The 14,084-nt window shown below is 40.7% G+C and overlaps 2 protein-coding genes across 4 annotated transcripts in view; one reads left to right on the top strand and one right to left on the bottom strand.

Moving 5' to 3' along the window:
* oplah (5-oxoprolinase, ATP-hydrolysing) overlaps positions 1–8,642 on the top strand; it is a 23,636-nt gene extending 14,994 nt beyond the window's left edge. For 2 of the 3 annotated variants that reach the window (XM_054766213.1, XM_054766215.1), the window contains exons 21-28: positions 1,381–1,565; positions 1,694–1,840; positions 1,993–2,127; positions 2,202–2,351; positions 2,431–2,588; positions 3,973–4,133; positions 4,193–4,290; positions 4,377–8,642. In XM_054766213.1, the coding sequence (XP_054622188.1) occupies positions 1,381–1,565; positions 1,694–1,840; positions 1,993–2,127; positions 2,202–2,351; positions 2,431–2,588; positions 3,973–4,133; positions 4,193–4,290; positions 4,377–4,529 (1,187 nt within the window). In that variant the 3' untranslated portion in view covers positions 4,530–8,642. Of the gene's footprint in view, positions 1–1,380; positions 1,566–1,693; positions 1,841–1,992; positions 2,128–2,201; positions 2,352–2,430; positions 2,589–3,972; positions 4,134–4,192; positions 4,291–4,376 lie in introns of those variants that run through there. The other variant, XM_054766216.1, reaches the window with a different exon arrangement.
* The window catches only part of foxh1 (forkhead box H1), an 8,766-nt gene continuing 2,636 nt past the window's right edge, over positions 7,955–14,084 (bottom strand). Inside the window, exons 2-4 of the mRNA XM_054766379.1 lie at positions 11,783–12,329; positions 10,076–10,180; positions 7,955–8,923 (exon numbers count right to left, since the gene is read on the bottom strand). Coding sequence (XP_054622354.1) covers positions 7,955–8,923; positions 10,076–10,180; positions 11,783–12,329 — 1,621 coding nt within the window. The remainder of the gene's footprint in view (positions 8,924–10,075; positions 10,181–11,782; positions 12,330–14,084) is intronic.

The following is a 14,084-nucleotide window of genomic DNA, read 5'->3' on the forward strand; positions in this document are numbered from 1 at the left end:
CAGAATGCTACAGTTCAATTTCAGCCAAACGTAATGATTACGGGTATTTCAAATGGCTTTATAATCCATTTTAAAGCCATTAAAATGACTTTATAATCCATTTTAATATGAGAATAAGAGTTTTGAGTGACATTTCTTGTTGTTGTTCATACCAGGCCTGGGCCTGCTTTTTTTGTTGGACTATGGCACATTCTAAAAATATCATTTAACAAGAATACAAAAAAAAAATCTTTTTTTTTTTAAAGAAACCAAAAGTAAAAATTGCAAAATCAGCAGTAAATTTACAAGAATAAAGTCAAGACTCTGAATGCTGAACTGCAATGCTGCGCTATCCGTAGAACCCGGTGCCCAAACCCTGCTGGCATGCTAACTCTTAGCATGATAGCGCTAAGTGTCTGTGTCAGTTCATAACTGAGTAAATTGCTCAAATGCTAACAATGCTAATATGAGAACACTTAGCATGATAAGACAGTGTACATGAGTTTATAACTGTGAAAGTGGTTAAAAATGCTAACATGATCATTTTAGCAAGGTAACACCTAACATTAAAAACACTGTCTATGTAAGTTGATACCTTTGACAAACGCCAGAACTTTCTGCTTTTTGCATTGATCATGGCTGAAAGTGCCAGCAGTGTGATAAAGATGGGATACTCACACCTCGCATGAAAGCTTATGCTAACATGCTATGTGTCTGTGTAAGGTAATACCTGAGAAAATGGCTAAAATACCAATGCTAGCATTTTAACAATGCTAGCATGCTAACACCCAACACACAACCTGTCTATGTAAATGTATACCTTTCAAAATGGCAAAAAAGCCTAACCTGCTAATATTAACATTCTAGCAATGCTAGCCATTAGCATGCTAACCCTTAACCTGATAACTCAGTCTATGCAAGTTTATACCTAGGAAAATGGCTTAAACGCTAACATGCTAGCAATGCTAACTTTTGGCATGCTTCCTAACATGAAATAATTGTGTAGCAAAAAAGCTAATGTGATAATGTTAACATCCTAGCAATGCTAACATGCTATCTGTTAGCATGCTAACACCCAGCATGATAGTGATTGGTCTGTATGTAAGTTTGTACTGTAAAAAATGGCTAAGATGCTAACTTGAGCGTGTTAACAATGCTAGCATGCTAATGGATAGCATGGCAGCTTGCTCGACTGGGTTGAGCAAGCAGCCTGTTGACTGGTTTGAGCACCGCTGTCACTTAGCTAGAGGCTGGTGTATCATTCAAGCCAATGCATTAACACGCTTTACTCTTGTGGAGGCGAGACCCTGTTGGTAACAGGAGATTGTGAGGCTAAAACTTTATTCATAACACATTTATAACAATTCTTCATTGGCCTCCTCCTCCCTGTTCTCTTATCAGCTGTAACGGAGGCCCTGATGGCTCCGGCCCAATACCCCGACTCCTCCGGGACTCGGAATCTCCACGACAACCTGTCAGACCTGCGGGCTCAGGTTGCAGCCAATCAGAGAGGCAGCCAGCTGGTGGGGGAGTTGATTGACTGCTATGGGCTAGCTGTGGTTCAGGCCTACATGGGCTACATCCAGGTAGCAACGACCGACACAACACATCCTCGCTACTTTTGGAGCAGTACTGACACCGGCTCGTGTGTGTGCGTGTGTGTGTGTGTGTGTGTGTGTGTGTGTGTGTGTGTGTGTGTGTGTGTGTGTTATAGAGCAACGCAGAGCTGGCAGTGAGGGACATGCTGAGAGACTTTGCACGTCGTCGACGGCAACAGACAGGCTCCTTGGAGGTGGAGTCGGAGGATTTCATGGATGATGGCACTCCAATCCGACTGCGGGTTCAGATTAACGAGGAAAAGGTGATCATCTCCTGGAAAAAAGGCCTTACGACGTTGTAGTCCGCCATTGTTGTTTTGGTTGGCTCATGCCCACACTGACCCCACTTGCCAAGTGTTTACTGTTTTATACTTAAAAAGTGTCCTGTAAGCAGATGATGTGTTGGCTGCTACAGGGCACTGCACTGTTTGACTTCACTGGGACAGGCACAGAAGTTTGGGGAAACTGCAACGCCCCACGAGCAATCACCCTGTCTGCCCTCATCTACTGCCTCCGCTGCATGGTGGGACAGGACATCCCCCTCAATCAGGTCGGCTGCCTTCCCTCTGTGCGGGACGTGAGTTGCACGAGTGGAACACGCGTTTCATGTTTGTTGTTGCTCAGGGCTGTCTTGCACCCATCAAAGTGGTCATCCCCCCAGGCTCCATCCTCCAGCCGTCCCGCAATGCGGCCGTGGTTGGCGGCAATGTGCTCACATCCCAGAGAGTTGTCGACGTCATTTTCAAGGCGTTTGAGGTCTGCGCCGCCTCTCAGGTGAGCATCATATATACAGTATATATTTTAAAGTGACCTTCATTTCACCGCCCGATGAAAATGTCTTGGTCGTCCCCAGGGGTGCATGAACAACGTTTCATTCGGCAGCGACAAGGTCGGTTACTACGAGACCGTCGCCGGTGGTGCTGGGGCGGGGCCAGGCTGGAGTGGGAGAAGCGGCGTTCACAGTCACATGACCAACACTCGTATCACTGACCCCGAGATTCTGGAGAAGAGGTAAGGCATGACGAGAAAGGAGTCCTCTTGGGGACATGTCCTGTCATGTTTGCTTCTCGTCTCCTCTTTGTGGCGCGAAGGATGAGCATTTCAACACGTTAAATATCAAAAATGCATTCATAATGTTTGAATTAATTTGTATTTCATTCATTGTTATTGTTGATTCATTTTAGATAATACTTTGGAATATGTGCAGTCATATTTGGTTGTCATCTGCCCTTTATATATGTACAATAAACACCTTATCAATTATCAGTAATGTATCATAATTTATAGTTGTATGATTAAGACTTGATTAATAATAATAATAATTAATGATTTAAATATTATCAAATTTATTTATTTATTAATTTCAGATGACAGAATATAATTAATACTTGATTAATACAATAATTGTATATTAAATTTGTAATAAACAAACACCTTATCAATTATTATCAGTAATTTAATTAATGCATCATAATTTATAGTTGTATAATTAATACTTGATTAATACAATAATTGTATATTAAATTTATAATGTTTAATTAATGAGTTAAATATTATCAAATTTATTTATTTATTAATTTCAGATGACAGAATATAATTAATACTTGATTAATACAATAATTGTATATTAAATTTATAATGTTTAATTAATCATTCAAATATTTTATATTGTATTAATATTATTTATTAATTTCAGATGACAGAAAATACTCCGGGATATGTGCAGTAATACTTGTTTGAAGAATGAGCATTTCACCTTTTCTGAATAAATATGTTAATGTATTTGTATTTTTTTAATTCATAATTGAATTAATGAATTTTATTTAACTATTTAATATTTTATTATTATTTTCCCGTTAATTCATTTCATCTCCTCTCTGGGTATTTAACCATATTTTCTGAATAAATACAACAAATTTTTATTCATTGTTAATAATTTCATTATTTTTATTTAATTAACACTTTTCTATTCATTAATTTTCGATGTCATAAAAAACATGAGGGTATGTCCAGTAATATACATTTTTATCTCCTCTTTAGGCGTGAAGGATGAGCATTTAATCATGTCTTCTGAATAAAATAAATAATTGTATTCAGTAGTATTTTTTCTTCTTTTTTTTCTTTTTTTCCCTTTGTTTTTTTTTTCTTTTTTTCCCTTTTTTTTTTTTCTTTTTTTTCTTTTTCCTTTAGTATTAATCATTTAATATAATTTGATTTCATGAATTGATATTTTAGGATTTATTCATTCATTTTAGATGTCAGGAAATACTTGGGCAGTGTGTTTGACTGCTGAATCAACAGCACCTCTGCTGGTTGCAGCCAAGTACTGCACCTCATTTTGCCTCAATCGCTTCTAGACGAGATGAAGCAACAATGGGTGATGTATCCCTGTTAGGTACCCGGTGGTTTTGGAGCAGTTCTCCTTGCGACCCGCGTCAGGAGGTGCAGGGAAACACCGTGGAGGCGACGGCGTCATTAGGAAGCTCTTGTTTCGGGACGAAGTCGTTCTGTCTGTGCTGTGTGAGAGGCGTTCCACTCGTCCCTACGGCCTCAACGGTAAACCCATCGCATGTTTTCTTACTCACGTGACTATTTCACATAAATGTGCCGGTCAGGGGGTGAAGACGGTGCCGCGGGACTGAACCAGCTTCACAGAGCTGATGGCACAATCCTCAATCTGGGCGCCAAGACCAGTGTCAGCCTTCAAGCCGGGGTAAGTTCTCCATCTGGATTTTTCAATACAATGAAAGACATAAGAAGTGAATTGTGGACGTCCCCTGGGCTCATTTCACCCTACAGGACATGTTCTGCCTCCACACCCCGGGAGGAGGGGGTTACGGGAAGGAGGAGGAAGCCAACGGAAGGCCGCAGACAAAACGCAGGCGCTTGGACGAGACGTTCCCCGAGAGAGGCAGCGTTTTTGAGTACCGCATGGCGCAGGAGGGAGTGTGACAGAGCAAGTGGAGGAATTTATAGGAAGGTTGTACTGATATCTTTGATATCACAATGCTAAATTGGATCAGCCCCAAATTGTGCACCTTCGTAGAGTCACCCCGCCTCAATTTTATTATTAAAATGAAACTTTTTCAGGGAAAAAATGTTGTCGTGGGACACCAAATTGTGTCGGTATAAGTTAAGCTTTTTGGAGAGTTGAATTTAAAAAGCTGTCCAATTTACAGCAACCGAGCCCAACGTGGTACGTTTGAATGACGCCGTGCCGTGTATGCTTTGTTTTCTGGGAGGGGGCGCGCCAAGTCTTGTTCCCCTCCTCCCTCCCTCCCTCCCTCCCTTCGGGGGGTGACGAGGGAGGACGCAGGGTGAGGGAATGCAGGCATGCGGAGAGCGCTGATAAAGAGATAGCGACCACTGCGGAGGAAGCAGCAGGGGGTCGACGGCTGCTTGGATTGTGGATGTAAATCAGATGGTTTGTCTTTGCGCGAGCTGCAAATTCCAACTGGGAGCCCGTGGACGGTTGATCAAGGATAGTTTCTTTATCAGTGCCAAGCTTTCCAGAGTATGACCATTTAACAAGACCAATTTAGGACATGAAATAGCAACAATGGTAGTTCATCAAACTGTGGTAGAAAGTGCAATAAAAATAAGATGGAGAGATTTTCCTTCATCTGAATTATGACCAAATGCCGAGCATAAAGAAGCTTCATAGTGCCAGACAAACCACAATAACAAATATTTTCAAGTAAAAAGTTGCAATTTATGGAGAAATGAATATTGACCCCAATATAAGACGCTCCCTCTTGCTCACAACCTGCTATTTTTAAGACAAAATCAAAGACAAACATAATTCAACAAATGAAATGCCATATATTAGCATACTGACCCGAATTTAAGACAGCCCCTTTTCAAAACCTGTTTTCTCAAAAACACATTTTAAGACAAAAAACCCCACAACAAATGAAGCTTTTAAACGACCATATTGACCCTGAATATAAGACAATCCTTCTTTTTGAAAACCTGCTTGTTTAGAACTTTTTTAAAGACCAAGTCCAAAACCTCAAGAACTAGAACAGATCAAGTTCGTAAATGACCATATTGATCCAATATACGACAAACTATTTTTGAGACAAAATTTAAGACAAAAAAGCCCCCCCAAATCCTGTTTTTTGAAAACTTTTCAGGCAAAACCCCAAACAAAAATCCAACAAATGTAGTTCTTAAATGACCATATTGACCCAACACAAACTATTTTTGAGACAAAATTTAAAACAAAAAACCCCCACTACAAATGAAGCTCTTAAATTACTATATTGTCCTGAATATAAGACAATACTTTTTTTTTCCCCCAAAATCCTGTTTTTTGAAAACTTTTCAGGCAAAACCCCAAACAAAAATCCAACAAATGTAGTTCGTAAATTACCATAATGTCCCAAATATAAGACGATCCTTCTTTTTCAAAACCTCTTTTTTTTTATACATTTTATGACAAAATCTCTGGCAAAAACCCAACAAACCAACCTAAGACAAGATGTCAGTTTACAAAAAAAACCAACAAATGAAGCTGTTGAATGACCATATCGGCCTGAATATAAGACGATCCATCTTTTTTGGAAACCTGCTTTTTTAGAACTTTAAGACAAAAGTCCAAGACCACAAAAAAATACAACAAATCAAGTTCTTTAATTACCGTAAAGACCCGAATTAAGAGCCGTCAAAACCTGCTTCTTGAACTACTTTTTAATCCAAGGTGACAAAACCGCAGTGGTGTCTATTTTCAACATCAATGAAATAACTGGTAGAATTACATTAAAAAAGAAATAGAATTTTATAAAGAAATGTTTAGATGCAGACAACGTAACGCCTCGTCTCTTTGCTGACTTGCCCAACCGCTTTGTTGTGACTGCATTTTTCCCTGTGTGAGTGACAGGAAGAAAAGCTCTGGCGCTAACCTGTTGGTTTGCATGTATTCCAAGGGGAAAAATAATGTCCATTTATTTTATACTACCGTATATAACCAGGGATGTCCAAGGTGTGGCACAGGGGCCATTTGTGGCCCGCGGCTGTTTTTTTTTTTTTTTATTCACCCGCAGCACATTCTCAAAATATAATTTAACAAGAAAACTAAAAAAAACATTAAAATCGGAAAATGTTAAGAGGAAAAAAGTCATAGTCTAACGTTAAAAAATTATTATGAGAATAATGTATTGACAAAAATGTCATTTTAGGAGCATGAAGTTTCAATATTTTAAAAAGAAACAAGAAAAAGTTGTAGTTTTTGGAAAAATAGGTTGAGGAAAAAATAATGTTGCCAGAAGAAAGTCCAAATTCTAAGAAAATGTACAATAAGAAAGTTGAAATAGTTGGAAATGAGCACAAATGGGGGGGAAAAACTGCTGTAATTTTACGACTAAAAAAGTCAACATATTAAGAGAAAAAATGCTGAAAAATTTCATTTTAGTAGCATAGAGTTGAAATATTAAAGAAAATAATACATCATTTTGTTAAGTCGTTATATTATGATAAACATAATAAAATAAAGTTGTAATTTTTGGAAAATTAGGTTGGGGGGGGGGGCGGTACGATATTATGGGAATAAAGCCAAAATATTATGGGAATAAAGTCATAGTATTGGGAGACCAAAATGTCCGAAGATTATTTAAGAAGAAAGTTTAAATATTTGTAAAAACAGCAAAAATGGGGAGAACGGCAAAGACCCAAGTTGATGCTAATAATAGGCTTTTCACCTGTATCGCAAAGCTGAGATGCAGTTTTAAAAAAATCTATATACTGTAACTCGTTAGCATAGCTTTACAAAATATCGAAGTTGCCCTTGGATCCGTTCATTATTCGGTCTGTGGTCCTCGGTGGAAAATGTGTGGACACCCGTGATACAATATATACTGTAACTTGGGGTCAAGACTGTAAATGTCAACAGTAAAAACTATGGAGTCCAACGGCATTTTATTACAGACCCTGTTCAGCACCAAGACATTCTTTAGACACCAGGTCAAAGTCTACATAAAAACACACAATACAAACCTCAAGGCTAAAGGAATATATTTTGAAAAACAAAAAAAATGGACCTGGTAACGCAGGTAAGACGTTTATAATCTGGACGATCATAATGAGTTAAAGAGAGTGCAAATGAACGTGCAGTCCAAAGTCCACAGGAGACACGTCACAGTTTAAAACATGAGGTAGCATGCAGTACATTCACTTGCTTCACACACATAACATATCATGTATTGCACTGGGGTTTATCATCAAGTATCATGTGGTCATCTGCCAATATTTCATTGGAGGATTGAGGTAGATCCGTTCGGTTGTACAAGTTGAGGTAGTTTCTGCTTTTGAGCTGCCATCGGGGTTTGCATGCATATGAATTAAAGTGACAGTTTCAAGGAGGCGGTATCGCAGTGGGGTCAGTACTGAGGGTACCGGTTTAGGGGCGCCCCATTCTGCATGGTGTACTGACTGGCTGGCTGGTGATGGGAGTTCTGATTGGTTGCCATGAGCACGTCAAACACGCTCTTATTTGGCGGCACAGACTGCAGCATGTTGTCCAAGTCCATAATGAGAGGCGGGGCTTGCACGGACACCCGCCCACTGGGGAGAATGGGCCAGTAAGCGTGGCCCAGAAAGTGACCTGGAGCCATGTGAGAGTTGCCATAGGCGTAAAGAGGGAGTCCGCCATGTAGGGGCATGAGAGGACCCCCGTTGAAGCGCATGCTTGGCGGGGCGACGGCGTTGGGTGGGGCGTATTTGGCGTAGGAGGTGGGCAGCTCCCAAGGGGGGGCGGCGGCATCCCGCCGTGCTGATTTGTGTAGCGGTGGTTTGTAGTCCTCATAATCGTCTGACCCTGCTTCCCCGTCGGGGGGGAGACGCTTCCCGTGTTGGGACACCCTTTTCCATTCCTCCTCAGAGGAAGAGGATGAGGTGGAGGCGGGGCTAGCCGAGCTGGCAGAAGCACTGCGTGCAGATGAGGCGTAGCGGGGCCGCGGTGGGGGCGACAGCCTGGGGTGCTCGGCCTCCACCCAACAGTCTCTCATACCCATGTCCACCTCCCCCGAGCCACTGGTGGGGCGAAAGCTGTGCAGCAAAGAGTCGATAGCGAAGGATGAGTCCAGCTTGGGTCGGAACAAGTCCTCATGGGGTGGGGAGAGGTTACTAGAAGGAGGGAGGGTGGTCATGGGGTTGGGCGGCGGGGGTGGCGGATCAGCTTCTGGCTTGTGTCCCTGCAGGATGTAAGGGGCCAGATCCTGAGCGAAGATGGTCTCATCCTGGCGCGACACCGCCGTGTTCTGCCTCTTCAGGAGCTCCAGGGGAACGCGGCTCAGCTCCACGGCCCAGAAGTTCCCTTTGCCTTGGGGCTTGCCCGGGTCTTTTAACACCTGTGGGTGGAAAGGTGGCTGGCTAATGAATATGTGGACCTGAAAGCCCAGTTAGGCTGCATTTCCACATTTAGTAACAATTGAAGCTTGAAACTGGTTTGAGGTTACAATCAAGTCAAAGTTCTCACTAATACAGCCGTCCCTCACCGCTTCGAATTTCACGGCTTGGCTCACAGTTTTTCAAAAATATATGAATAAATTGTGCTGTTTTCGTGGTTGAAGGCGGCCTATGATTAGTCAAAAAATATGCATATTTAAGCAAGTTTAAATATTTGTAAGCACTTTCAAGCATAAAAATGTAAATGTAAGGCATTCAGAAGACTCTTTCAAAGATGTGATGATGTGCAGTATTCTACACTGGTCACTAGGTGTCAGTAATGTTAGTGGCATGTTGGGTGAGACACACAAGCACCAGACTTGATCACCACAGGGACATCAAGGCTCGACTGTAGGTTTGAATGATCTCACAACAGGCACAATAACAAAGGCTACTGTTGCGGCCGTACGTCGACGCTGAACCGCCGACTTCCTGTGTGCCCCCAACTCAGCTCCCCCATCACCTGACCCCATTTACAGCAACACACACTAGCACACACTAGTCTTATTTATGTCTTATTTTCTCTAAAGTCTTCTATGTTGGGTAATACAAGTGTTAAGGTGACTATGGGGTCTTGTTTCATGTCTAGAGGGCTCTAATTGTATTTAGAAGGTCGTAAACAGGTTTTTTAGGCTGTAACTACGAAAACACTCCATTTTTAAATAAGAAATCCTACGTTGCAGAAATTCGCTTATCGTGGTCGGGCCTGGAACCAGTTAACCGCGATAAACGAGGGATCACTAGATAGTCTCTGTACCACCAGTAGGACTTGTACCATAACATTTGAGCATTTTTAATCAAGTATGAACAAATTTGGATTGTTGTTTTTTTTTTTTAATCCCATGTTTTTATGAACATCTCTAGCACGTCTTTACTTGAAAATTTGGCCAGGGTATGAATCATTTTCAGGCTTTACTCCGCATGTGTGCCGACAAGACACTTCATCCCGGCATGATGCGGTGCACTTCTGCACCACTTCTTTGTGAAAGCCCTTTTTTATGCGCAAAAGTAGCAAATGCACTCCACTCCCTTACTGATCATGTTAACATACAAACCTTGACAAAACAGTCATAGGAAGACAGGTTGTGTCGCACGGAATCCCTCCAGCCTTTGTAGTTGCCCTTAAAGAAGGGAAAGAGGGTGCTGATCTCCTTCAGAATCTGCAAACAACAACAAAACATGTAAGTACAACATTTTTTTTTCAACAAATGAATAATTGGGTGCCAATTTCCAATGAAAAACATGTAAAGGCCTGTGTACTGTAATACTGTAGCGTATCTTATCATACTCCTGATGCATATCAGCATCTGCTTTCAGTGCAGCTTATCACAGCCAAGACAAGAATTGCATGACTGGCAGTCACTCGAGTGTCAACAAGTTTGCTGTTTCTTGTCACCAAATAGTCTAAATAAATCTCAAATACTTTGACATTTCTTATATTATATCCCCCATCAAGTCACTAGTGATTGACTTTTTGGAGCATAGTTATTTCATATGGATGCCATTTTCACTGGAATAGTAAATTGTGACAATACAAACTAATTATGACCACACTTTATTTCCATCAAATAGTAACTACAGGCAATATACGATCGTGTTGGCTAGCAATTGGTTTATTTGAGCATTTCTAATGATAGCAATACCTCAAGCTGTAAATATTGACAAATAGACATGCCCTATGGTATATCTTCAATATAGTAAATATAAGCATCCTTAATACAACTTCTTGTCAAGTAGATGTTATTTTAGCCCAAACATTTCTAATTAAAACCTCCCCATAAGTCCCTTAAATAGCAATTATTGACAATATGTGCCATACTTGTCAAGTAGTACATTTCTAGTTAGAACTTTACATCAAACTACCATTTTTAGCAAGTAAATATTGACTTCGGGCAAGCGGATGTTGTTTTAGTCCGACATTTCTAATTATAACCTCACTTAATATCCATTAATTGGCAATTATTGACGATAAATACCATTGTTGGCACGTAGAAGTACATTTTTAGTTGGAACCTGACCTCAAAACTGACAATACAAACTGTTTTTTTAAATCAAAAAGACATTTCCTATATTCTCCCCTACATATTGACTTCCTAAAAAGTACTTTTTGGCCAGTAGATGTTACATTACTTCAACATTTTTCATTATAACCTCACTTTATAGCCCTATTGACAATATATACCATTTTTGGGATACATTTGTAATTAGGCTATAACTTTACCTCAAATAGTAAATATTGACAATATATACCAGATTTAAGCAAATGCTAAAGACATTTTCTCTATCACCCGTACAGTAAGTATTGATGACCTAAATACAACTTGTTGGCGATTAGATGTTGTTTTAGTTCAACATTTCAAATTAGAACTTCACTTTTTCTGCCTTAAATGCCAAATATCGACAATAAATGACATTTTTAGCAAGTAAAGTAGATCTCTAGTTAGAACCTTTCTTCAAAGTGTACTACCATTTTTAGCAAATTCAACTGTCCTTGTATTATGTCACCCAAACGGTAATTATTGCCTTCCTAAATACAAGCTTTTGGCAAGTACATGTTTTAGTCCAACATGTCCAATTATAACAATACAATATATGCCATCTTTAGCAAGTTAAAGTACACGTTTGCTACATTACATGCCCCATAAGTAAGTGTTAAATGCTTAAATGTCATTTAACTGTAAGAATCGTGTACTTCTAATGTGGTAAAGCTCACAGTGCCATGCGTAAAACACATCCAAACATTATTACGGTATTATTCTTACCTCGGATAAAGTCAGCTTCTTCTCTGGCGACCTTTGAATCACCATGGCGATCATTGCAAGGTATGAATATGGTGGTTTGGGGTACCGCTGGTAGTTCTTCTTCTTCTTTCCACCTCTAGCACCGGTCGTCTCCTGGTCACCGCTGCACGCTCCTTGGTGCGCATTTCCGTATGACGCCTCGGGTTCGAGAAGTTTATCCATCAAAGTTCCACTGAGGTGCTCCTCCGGGTGAGCTGCTGCAGCCGCCTTATGGAAGCTCAACGGCGGGTGCTGGGGGACCATCTGAGCCTGGTACTGGTGGCTCCAATGCGGGCCTGGAGAGATCCGTGCTACGTGGCTGATTGGGGGACAGCCGGCCAAGTCAAGGTGATGGTCTCCCAGGGCGGGTGGTGCCATGAGGCTGCGCCCCGGCCGGTGCTTTGTCATGCTGATGGGGTCACCGCGCGTTGGGGACAGGAGGACGGCTGGAGAGGGGCAGATATAGAGGGGGAGGGCGGTCAAAGAGTCGGTCCTTAACTTGTGGCAGACTGTTGGCTCCAGGCTGGGTCTATTTGAAGAGCAAACAATTAACAGTTTCATGTAAATCCCGCTGCGTAATCGAGAAGAGAATGACGCGTTATCTGAGGGGGGAATGACTGATCGCCGCGGGGGGGCTGGCCGGGTTGGGGAGGGTCTTGCATATAGGACAGTTAAACCTGGAAATAACTTTTATGATCATATTAACTGCACATTTTACGCAGTCATGCGCACTTGGATTTGGTAACTTTACGCACAAACCCCACCATGCAGGCAATCACAGTTTTTATCTACCATTTAAACCCCAATCTTGAATGAAGTGACACTGGAGAAATGGGTGTGGGGGGGTGCAATGAGTCATTTCAATTGAAGCTTGCATGCAATCCACAATTTCTTACAATCAATATACAAAAGTAGCCTCTAATATACAAACAACTAAAACAGTGACACATTTGTGTGATTTTAAATATGTGCAGTTAGGTACAAGGGGACAGCAGATGAAACATTTTAAATTATGATGGGGTTTTTGCTAACTGTGCAGGACGTCACCCCCTCCCCAAAAAGTGTGAGAGTTTCGGGAATGCACATCTTTTGTCCCACTTAACGGAGTGCTAATGTGCAAACTTGCTTCCCAGCAAGACAGTGAAAACAAGTTGGATTAGCAGAAACCCCGTTGGCAAGCTGAGGACCAACAGTATCCTTCTCCAAAATAAAAAAAAAAAAACCCTCACTGCTTTGCATATGAGTATAGCTTGGTAGATTGGGGCGGCATTCAACACCATTTGTAGGTTTTGTGTTGTTGACGAGCTGTGAAGGGTCCAAGGTGGGCTGGATATTCACACCTTCAACAAGAACTGTCTTGTAGTTGTTGAGAAAAGCCTCGAAATATTCCCTTGGGAGGATTTTAAAAAGGCATGGAATCAACAAAACTTCCCATATTAGCTGTCTAGTTTCACTTTCTTTCTTTTCAAGCATGCACTAATAGATAGCAGATACCATCAAGAAAATATGGAGTTTGTCAGAAGACCGTCCATTAACCACTTGAATGGGTATTGGTACTAAAACCAAAATGAATGCATTTAGATGACATTGATTCATGTAATTCCGATATACTGTATGGACGTAAACTACTGTTGGTTCGGCTTTTCAACATGTCTACTTACAATATAAAACTGACTTTATATTGTATAGTCCAACATCTTTTTTATTGTAGTCCAACATGTCTACGTACAGTAGAAAACACTTTTTATTGTAGTGCAACATGTTTAGTTTCGGTCTAAGATGTCTAATTCACATACAGTACAACCCCACTTTTTTTTTTTTAATTTTAGTCCCAATTTATAGGACCAGTCCAGGGTGTACCGCGCCTCTCGTCCAAAGTCAGCTGGGATAGGCTCCAGCATACCTGCGACTTTAGTGGACAAGTGGCATAGAAGATGGATGGATGTGACATAGTATAAAACTCATTAGTAGTCCAACATGTTTAATTACAGTCCAAGATTTGCAATTCAAGTACACCGCCACTTGTTATTTTAGTCCATGATGTCTAATTGTAACATCATTTTTTAGTCCAACATGTTGACTTGCAGTATAAAACACACTTTTTTAGTCCATGTCCAGTATAAAACACTTTGTTTTAGTCCATGTCCAGTATAAATCACTTAGTTTTACACTGTACATGTAGTAAAATAAACTTTATTTTAGTCCAACATGTGTAATTCTAACTTCTTTTTATCCCACCCAGTCTAAAATGTCCATTTACAGTAGACCTCACTTATTTTAGTCC

The sequence above is a fragment of the Dunckerocampus dactyliophorus genome, chromosome 21, assembly GCF_027744805.1.
Source record: "Dunckerocampus dactyliophorus isolate RoL2022-P2 chromosome 21, RoL_Ddac_1.1, whole genome shotgun sequence".
Taxonomy (NCBI): Eukaryota; Metazoa; Chordata; class Actinopteri; order Syngnathiformes; family Syngnathidae; genus Dunckerocampus; species Dunckerocampus dactyliophorus.